This window comes from Vanacampus margaritifer, chromosome 7 (genome assembly GCF_051991255.1).
Source record: "Vanacampus margaritifer isolate UIUO_Vmar chromosome 7, RoL_Vmar_1.0, whole genome shotgun sequence".
NCBI lineage: Eukaryota > Metazoa > Chordata > Actinopteri > Syngnathiformes > Syngnathidae > Vanacampus > Vanacampus margaritifer.
In genome coordinates this window covers 26,705,149-26,715,148 of record NC_135438.1, presented here as the reverse complement: position 1 = coordinate 26,715,148, position 10,000 = coordinate 26,705,149, and the positions used below count along the sequence as shown (strand labels likewise).

Here is a 10,000-nt window from a genome sequence, read left to right as displayed (position 1 = left end):
CAGTGAGTTCTTCCTTTTGTATTTCAATTTAGATTTCACTGAACCCATATTCCTTTTGTATCATATCAAGATATCTGGCATAAATATCGTGTTTTGAAATTCTGTTCATATTGTTCAGCCCAAGACCCAACCAGAACTGTTTAACATGACAGCAATAAAACACATATCTGATTTCTTACCAGAGTCTTTCTTTTCAGAAGCCATGTCTGGACTTATAGAAGGTTTACTGGGAACAATATTCAGAGAATTCAGATTCAGAGAAGCCAGGATCAGTTTAAAATTGGTAACAAGGTCAAAAGTACTGCCTTTAAAAACACAAACCTGTTACTGGGGACAGACAACTGCTTTGGCTGTGGCATCTAAAAAGGGTAATAATAATTTTAAGCACAATCCATGTTTTCAACAATATACAGTAATAAAAGATAGGATCTTGAGAATGTTTCTGAAATTCAGTTCCAAACATTATAATACGCATAATAGAGTGAAATACGACAGTGGGCCTCATTCACTATCGTGCATACACACCAATTTGTGCACAAAACGTGTGTACACATGAAATTTGCGTATTCTGCAAACAAATTTAGAACATCCTCAGACCATGCAAGCGCAGCACAAATAATGAGACCAGCGTCTAACAAAAACATCTTTCACGAAAACACTGAACATAATTTGAACTACAGTCATATTGTGCACAAACACTAAATAATAATTTTAACAATAATAACTTAAATCGGTAATTTCATAATTAGTTGATTAATGACAAATATATGCTTATGTACTACTCTGAGATGATGTTGCTGTACCTTCACAGACAGCTCATGTTGTAAGCCTCAACAGTAAAAGTACTTGGCAAGTCTGTGAGATTAATTACAAAGATGAGTTAAAATATAAATCCTTCATAAGACGAAAAATCAAAGCGTAGGTAAGTAATCAGTCTATGATTCACAGAAATCTTAAACTAGTAGTAAACTTTCAATGTGATACCTTGGCGCTCGAAGGAGTGATTGGCTGATCTCCAATAATAAGGTTTGTTGAGTTTACCAAAGCCTGGGCATCTGCAACCTTCACCATGCACACAGATGCCTGCAACATGGAATGACAACATGGCTATGGACTATACTTGTAAATTTTTTAGCAGGTAACTTGTAACTGTAATGGATTACATTTTAAAAGTAACCCTCCCAACCCTGCTCATAGAGTGCTTTATAGCCAGTTACACAATGTCTAACGCTCTGCAGGAGGCCCAAAAAAGCACTATAAAGATCAGCTGAAAATAGCACTTGCAAGATCAAGCCTGGGGTCCTTGAGAGTGTGGCTGCTAGGATAGCCAGGATGCACCAAAAAAGACACAGAAGAGCCAAAACAGCAGCTGTTGCCAGCAACTCTACTTCTACATACACCTGTCCCACTTGTAACAGGGCCTGTGGATCCAGGATAGGATTATATAGTCACCAAAAAACTAACCGTTAGATAGAAGAGGACGTCATCATTGGCTTCGATGGATAACTGCAAGCAAGTGTGTGTGTGTGTGTGTGTGTGTGTGTGTGTGTGTGTGTGTGTGTGTGCGTGCGTTAAAGAAACAAAACAAAAAACTAGTATGTCAGTTATCTTAAATATAATGAAAAAATATCTATAATTATCTATATAATTTGCTAATGACAATAGCTGTTTATGTACAAAATGAAATCTAAAATCACCTTTTGTCCTTGACCCTTTTCACTCTCTTCCTCAGAGCATGGTATTAAGATCACATTGTTGATCTTGCCATAAGATGACACTAATTTAGTAACTTCCTGCTCCGTTGCTTCCTTTGGAATCCCAGTCAGGTAAACTAGACGGCAAGCTGTGGATGAGTCCTGGGATGTTGGAGCCACAGTCTTTTTCTTCTTCTTGGCGGGTTGTGGATTGGACAACTAGTAAAAGCAACAAAAAATTTGGGTTAGTTTTGGCAGAGTATGTGGCATGGCTGGATAGATGTGCCAATCAATTTACTGGAAGTGGACATGACCTGCAACATGCTATAGCATGTGTGTTACAGACAGGCGAACATTTCAACAGTACTGATGGAAATTCTGTTAATCTGTCACTGACGGACGCCTGTTTTTTTTGGCCAATGACAGACAACCCACATGTGCAGAAGCATAGACGTCACTCACAACACTGTGTTTACAGAAGTAAATACGTATGTCCAGCGTGTCAGGGCCACGGACTTTTATAAGTCTGTCTGGCTCATCTTTTTATCATCTCATATCTACAGTGGAGCAATGCCGGGGGAGGTACAAATAATATTTTGGGAAAATGGGGCGAGCCTTTTCGATCTCATTTCATGGAGACGTCTACTAACGCAGTTAATTTTGACAAATTTTAGTCAGAATTTTGTCATCTGATTTTGTCATTTTAGTTTTAATCCAATTTTTGTCGACGAAAATAAAGAGCAATTTTAGTCTACTAAATTGACAGTTTAGTCGACATTTTCCTTTAGCATACATTTCAACATTTATACAGAAAATTTTAACACCTATTTGTAACTGTAGTTCAAGACGCAAGACACATTTAATACGGTGTCCTTATTGTTTCAATGAAACATGTTGAACTGACAATAATAAAACAGTTTTCACCTAAATAAAATAAAAAAAAATTGCATAATTGCTTGAGATTAATCTTACAGCTGCACAATGAATCTAAACATGTTTGAACATTAAATAAAGTGCGGTGAACACTGATCAGTTTGAGTGGTTCTTTTCTCCCACCCGTGTTTCATTTCTTCTCATTGGTGAATTTTCGCCACTGTGTTTTCATTTTCATTTGAGTCATTGCCGAAATTGTCAGTCAATTTTAGTTATAATATTTGTCTGAATGAATGTCTTTTATTTTAGTTTAAATTAATTTTCATCTGAAAAAAATTTTGGGAAAATTATTTGTCGACAAAATTATCACTGTACTATGAAACGTTGACGTCTCATCATTTCCGCACGTAATATTTGAACCGTCGGCGTGGCTAAATATTACCACAAATGTGAACTTTATGCTTCATGTTTAAAGTAGAATTAATTAAAGTCAAATATATAGTCACAACTGTCACTCAAAACAACTTTGCCGATTCAAATACGTCTCCCGTGCGGTTTTACACGTCATGTCCTGTGCTGCTCTTGGCTCGCTGTGAGCTCGCTGTGGCCCAAACCAGGAATGAAGGCCAGCAGCAGCTCTGCACGGTCCACTTGCGACACGGTAAAGCTGTAAAGGAAACGCTCTCCAACACCGTGCTCGCTTTGCACGGTTCGTGCAGGGTTTCAGTGGAAATCGCCTATTTTGCTCTCTGTGCACCTGCACAGGTGTTCCATTGGTTCGTTAAATAAAAGGTCCACTTTAATTATATTTTTTATATCTATGTATTTAAAAAGTGAAAGTGAAATGCACCCACTGGGTCAGCAGCCTTGTCACTTGTAGTCTTATTGGTTGTGGTCCAAGGCTTTGTTGACTTCTTGACCGTTTTAGTGGAAGATAGATAGGTTCCATGTTTAGAGGACGCATAGCAGCTGGTGTCAGCAGAGTGCTTATTCAGATCATTATGAGGGCGCTTTAAACCGCTGTGATGTGATGAGTCTCCTAAAAATGGGGGGAAGAGGGTACAGTAACTTATTCATTTTGATATAAACAATTACAAAGTTTTACAAAAATTACAAATCAAAGTATTGTAATTACTGAACAGCAATGCAACAATTGATGATCAACGGTACACTGGAATTATGTGCTTGTTTAATATGCCAATTTAAAAAAACAGGCAGAACAAAAGCATTTGTGTATGTATTTACAATGTCAACGAATACCACAGTTAAAAGAAAAAATGGTGCCAATATTGTGCTCAGTGGTCAACCTGTGAAGTAATGTTGGCGATGGTCCCGGGTAGAACAAGGTCTTGCATGCAGCCTGTGAGGTTCCACTCTGCTTTTGCTGTGGAGTGGGCATTGGAAATGAAAAGGCAAGGGTAAATTAGACATAAACAGTGTTAGGGTTAGCACTAAATTGTATACTTGTTTGACAGTTGTTATCCTGTCTATTGCATGACAGCTAGGTAAAGGTAAGACACTTGGCTCACCAGAACTGTAGAGAATTTATAACAAAAAAATTACCCAAAAACCCACTGTCACTGTCAACACTATTATTAAACAATACTTTGATACGATCCTGATTAGAATGAAAACAAAACTGTCAAGCCAAACTGACAGTTGACAAGGGCTGTTAAAAGAACTACAAAAATGGCCCGAAGAACTAAGGCTGGACGGTTATGGGAAAAATAATAATCATGATTATTTTTGATTGAGACTGAAATCACGATTAATAAAACTATTAATATTCAATGATTTTAACACTTAATATTTTTGTGTGCATTCAAAGTTAAAGCATTAACCAATTAATTACCCCCCCCAAAAAAATCGCATTAATCATGTATTTACACACTATTAATTTTGACCACATATTATCCTTTATCTTGACAGTAGATGGCTACGTTAAAGGTAGTACAGATTGTGTTTGAGCAATAAACATAACTGCATGCATTAAAGTAAAGCATTTAATATATTTTTGTGTATGACATTCAGAATATTTGTTCATGGTTAACTACTGGGGTCGTTTATTCCACCCCCCATTTTAAATAATGCAAGTAATGAACTGATTAGAAAAAGAGGAGTGTGCAGTGGATCACAAAATGTTCAAGACGTCCTCATAATATTAAATGTCAAAATAATTAACACATAACAGGTGCTCTTCAAATTTGGCGGGCAAAAAATGGTGATAAAAAGCCTTTTTAAATAAGCCATTAATCGTTTAATTCTAAGATGTGATTAATCTGGTTAAAAATGTAATCGTTTGACAGCACAAATTTTTTTTCAACTAATAAAATTCTGCTGAAAACTATGATCTAATTCTTACGCCTATTCATTCCTTCACGTTGAACACTTTATTCTTGAACACGTTGAACACTATATTCTTGAATGACATGGTCGTTTTTTTTTTTAATAAAAGCTTTACTGCTATTCATGATCATGAATAAACAAAAAAAAAAAAACATAATCAGTCTTACTATACAAGTTTTTGTTTTTGTTTTTTTTAAACCCACCAGACTTTAATTTGAAGGGAATTTGAGACAGTCAATTGTCATTGCTGCACTGCTAATGTGAAGGATATGCGGTTTGTGTCAAATCTGTTGGCCCTCTGGAGGCCTCTTCTGGTTAAGGTGCCCCAAGCAATTGCCTGCCTTGCCTAATGGCAAACCACACTTCTGGGTATGACAAAAAAACAAACAAACAAAAAATCCTTAGATATTTGTATCCTTGAATTTTGAGGAAAAGAAAATTCTATAATCTTTAAACTAAAAAAAAAGTTAAAATTAAAAAAGTAAAACAAAAATACTGTATACTAAAACAGCAATTGCGAAACAAATCATGGACCTGTGTCCAAATTTATAAGGCAGGGTCCTCCGAAGGCCGAATTTGTCGGCTGCATGACGTCCCTCCCGGCGCGACTTGACAGCACGCATGGACTTACATATGAATGGATTGTCAATACTGTTTGTCAGTAGCGCATTGACCGACAGCCCATACATGTTTAAGTTCGTGTGTGCTGTCGAGTCGCGCCGGGAGTGACGTCATGCAGCCGACAAATTCGGCCTACGAGTAACAGGCCCAATCTCAATACTTGCACTTCCACCCTTGTGCTCCTCAATTGCACGTTTCCGTTGATTGAGGGGCACAAGGGTGGAAACAAGGGTGGAAGTGCGAGTTTTGAGATTGGGCATGTCACTCCCAAAGTTGATGCTCACTTTTTGTTAGCATTTGAATGGGATTCCATTCACTTGCATTGGCGCTCGGTTCACAATGTCTTAAAAACGAAGCATGTTTTGTATTTAAAGACACAGTGCATGTAAAGCCTCGTTTTCACCGCCGATATCTACTCTACTCTGCAAAAGCCCCGTCTCCACCAACAAATCTACCCGACTCTACTCGCTTTTTCTGGTACCTGCTCCTTTGACGTTCTAAAAAAAAGTAGCCCAGTTCCAAAACGTGACGTAATTATTTTGGAGGCCAATGATTGGTTCGAGATATGTCGTCATCAATATGCAGCTGCGCAAACCACCACCCCGGGAAAACAGCTGCCATTAATGACGAAGAGAGGACAACAATGGCTTCCAAACAGATTAATGCTTGGACTTTTGAGGAGGCGTAAACCTTTTTAACATCATTGATTGCAGTCTTCTGGTTGCTGCAATATTCATTCGATGTCTTCTGGCTGAAATAAGCAGGCACAAACCAAGCACTGGGTACAAAAAAAACATCTGAGCTCTCCATTGTTTTTGCCTGTGTGTGCACGCTAGCTGCAGTCGCTTTAGCATGACATCACTGGCGAAGTGAGGAGGGGCTCCCAAATGGTGGCCATGGAGGTAGAGACGCACTGCTTTTTGGTGTAGAGCAGAGCAGAGTAGAGGAGGGTAGATACCGTTGGTGGAAATGAGGCTTAATTGTCCTTATTGTGTGTTTAGTTTAACAGTTAACTCCAACTGGAGTGTCATTTAACAGCTTAAAGGACGCTTATTGAGGGCAGAATCAAACTGATTCGCTCCGGGTTAGCTACAAGTTACATAAGCTACATGATGCATTCAAGATCCTTTCACAACATGGGGTACTTGTAAACGTGCCGCAGCATTCTGCACATTAATCATTTTTCTTCCATTATTACATTTTAATTATCAAGAGTAGCCAAAATCGAAATTGCGCTAAAATCTTGGTTAATCATCCAGCCCTACTTGGAACAAAAATGAACTGGAAGGATAAGCATTGCCAAGCTGCTGCCTAACCTCTTAAAGGCGACAAAATCAAGTAGCAGACAGCAGCAGGAAAAGGGTGCTTGCCTCCCTCTGAACTCTCATGCTCACGGACAAAATAATCTACAAACATCGGAGAGACAGCCGGTAAGACTGCGACTAGAGACATTTGCAGTTTGACTCAGTTGCTTGTGTTAGCGCACTGGTTGCCTAGCTCTTGTTTATGTTTGATAAAATGAAATGTGGTGGGATTATATGTAAAATGTGGAAATTACATTTGGTATTGGGCCAATTCATTGATTTTCAATCTTAAAATGTTTGTTTATGAAATGGTGATCACAGGACCGATTTAATTGAATTGTAGTGTGATGTTTAACTTTAAAACGAGTGTTAGTATAGATCACGGTTTGATGTAGATGTCACTCTAATTTAATTTGAGCAGTAAAAATGTGATTATGGTTAAAAAAGCAACTCGTGTTCAAATATAGAGGTAATGGTTGAGTACAGTAAAATTAAGGTAACTTATAGCTATTAAAAATATATTAACAATAAATTATATTTGACAAACATGCTTAAATAATTGATATCAGGAATTGTTTAATTTTTACAATTAAGATCCAATGAAGTCAGGTTGGGGTTTCACAGGATGTATTTATTGTTATGTCTTTTCTTTGGTGTACTTATTCGTATAACAGCAATTTAAAATGTTATGGTATTGTGTGTGGAATTTAAGCTATATTGTATGTGTTTTGATTCCAGTTTTTTTTTCTAATGGCAAATGGTTGGCTTGACAACAAATAAGAAGAAAAAAAAGGAAAGCTGCCTGGTCATTCGAGTGAATTCCAACTTCTAACTCTGAGTAGATAGTTTAAAACAAATTGACACTAACCTTTTCAGATCTGGTTTCCAATCAGGATACCTTTAGTAAAACAAAACAAACAATCAAATACATTTGTTAACATAACATTCAAGCAAAGGGCGTGAAAAGTTTTAAGCAAACCAACTACATCCTCACTTGTTGCGCAGATCCCTGCAAGCAGCTGTGTGGTTAACAGTATTTATGTGGTCAAGCCAGTCCTACAGAAAACCACAAATAGGAGAAGTCACAATCACACTCATGGACATCCTCCAAAGACAGATATCCAATTCATAATAATGCAACTTCAAGTAGATTTTCAACAAAATAAAACAAAACAAGACAATTAAACCCTTTTCCCTATACCAATTTTTTGCCTTTTTGCCTGTCACTTTAACAGAAAATATGGAATAGCTACAGAAATATATACCTGTAATTATTTAAAAGTAAAATGTGAACTAACTGCACAATTCAAACACTACAAATAGAATCAAATGTTTGCCTAGTGTCTCTTCCTCTTGCCTTTAACATGAGGTCCCTTGTTCAGAACACTTGTATGCTCTGCTCTGGCTGTATTTAAATAATTACAATTTTCTTCTGGTGAAGCCATTCTGTTGATACTTTGGCTATTTGCTTAGTGTCACAGGTTTGCTGAAAGGTAAATTCTTTATCAGTTTTCTTGTACAGATGTCAAAGCTTTGTCAACAATGGACTGAGGCTTGTCACATCAGACTGTCAGTAATTAACTCAGCACTAGGGCTCGGATTTAAAAGTCACACCCAACTAAGTGGGAGGAAATTCGTTCTGCGCATTTGACCCATCCCCTGAGTGAGCGGTGAGCAGCAGGGATTGTGCTCGGGAATCTTTTGGTGATCCAACCCCCCAATTCCAACCCTTAATACTGAGTGACAAGAAGGGAGGTAAATGGGTCCCATTTTTATAGTGCTTGGTATGACCCGGCCAGGGATTGAACCCACAACCTCCCAAGTCTGAGGGCGGACACTCTACCACAAGGCCACTGAGCTTTTTGTTATTTGTTCTGACATTAACGAATAACTTTCGAATCTGAATTGTAGTATTCAAAATAGAGATGTATCATTATTGTCCAAAGAATGAAAAATCCAATGTGTTTATTTAAAAACAACCTATAAAAACTTTACTAATAATTGTTTTTGCAACCGTATAATACTCTAAAAACTATGAGACGTTTTCTGGAAACAAATAAATCCTTGAGTTCATTTCTTAATATGAAAAAAAAAAAAAAAAACTATTTAGTTTATTTCTCTACTGGACTCAGACATGTTATTACAACAGACTCCAACACAACATTTACTACATCACAACATCCGAAAAGAAAAAGGGCTGATTGGTTGAAGCCATGGTTAATGAAACCCCATCGCCAGAATACATTTAACCCATTAAGGCCTAAAGCGCCTGACAAAACATGCCTCTAAAACCTATGGGTGACTTTTGTGTCACCCCTGAAAACCCGAAGTTTTCCTGGAAATTCAACAATATTAAAAATAATTGATATCTCAGCTCCTGAAGCAGATAGACGCATAATTCCAAAAATATTTTAAAGCTTACACCTGTGGCATTCACACAAACCTGCAATATATATATATTTTTTAAATCAACAAACGTCGCATCTGTGGAACGCAGTTGTAATAACCTCGCGGCAGAGGCGGAGCTAGATTGCTGAGGAAGCGAACAATGGCGACCGGTTGCAAGCAGCTCACACTTGGGAATTTTTTTCAGAGACGAAAGGCATCGACCAACGCTAAAGAGCACATTGATGACGACGATGATCATCATCACGATGATGATGATGGTGACTCCGAGGTTGACGCCGAAGTTGGAAGCGCTGACGCGGCGGCTATGACGACGTCATAAAGGTTCACGGGCTAGCGATGCTAACACCGGAAAACGCGGAGCACAACCGAGCACGCTCAGGCGGAGGTTCAATCGGACGACAAACAGTACCCCGAGTCCAATGCATATTCATCAGAGGAGTGGGTACAGTCTGCTACTTGCTATTCCCCGGAAAAAAAGGCCGTCAAGAAAGTGTAACGTCTGCACGCGAAACGGACAATCGAAGTGAAACGTATCTGTTGTGCAAATCCTGCTCCGTCTCCTTGCATGCAGGGCAGTGTTACAAAAAGAAAAACTGTATTTGAAACATCCACATAATTGTAAATAGTACCACAGTTGCACACATTTGTAAATAGTTTGCGAAATTGTTTTGTCAAATTGTTACACTGTTGAATGGAAATAAACGTATTTTGCAATCTAAAAACACTTTTTCATTGTTGGTGGTGGTGTATTAC

At 38.0% G+C, this 10,000-nt stretch overlaps 1 protein-coding gene across 2 annotated transcripts in view; it reads right to left on the bottom strand.

The window, feature by feature from the left end:
- Window positions 1-10,000, bottom strand: part of LOC144055055 (uncharacterized) — a 91,618-nt gene that overhangs the window by 55,256 nt on the left and 26,362 nt on the right. Inside the window, exons 3-10 of one of the 2 annotated variants that reach the window (XM_077570681.1) lie at window positions 7,833-7,894; window positions 7,707-7,736; window positions 3,875-3,951; window positions 3,422-3,606; window positions 1,698-1,913; window positions 985-1,083; window positions 322-359; window positions 180-226 (exon numbers count right to left, since the gene is read on the bottom strand). In XM_077570681.1, the coding sequence (XP_077426807.1) occupies window positions 180-226; window positions 322-359; window positions 985-1,083; window positions 1,698-1,913; window positions 3,422-3,606; window positions 3,875-3,951; window positions 7,707-7,736; window positions 7,833-7,894 (754 nt within the window). The remainder of the gene's footprint in view (window positions 1-179; window positions 227-321; window positions 360-984; window positions 1,084-1,697; window positions 1,914-3,421; window positions 3,607-3,874; window positions 3,952-7,706; window positions 7,737-7,832; window positions 7,895-10,000) is intronic. The other variant, XM_077570680.1, reaches the window with a different exon arrangement.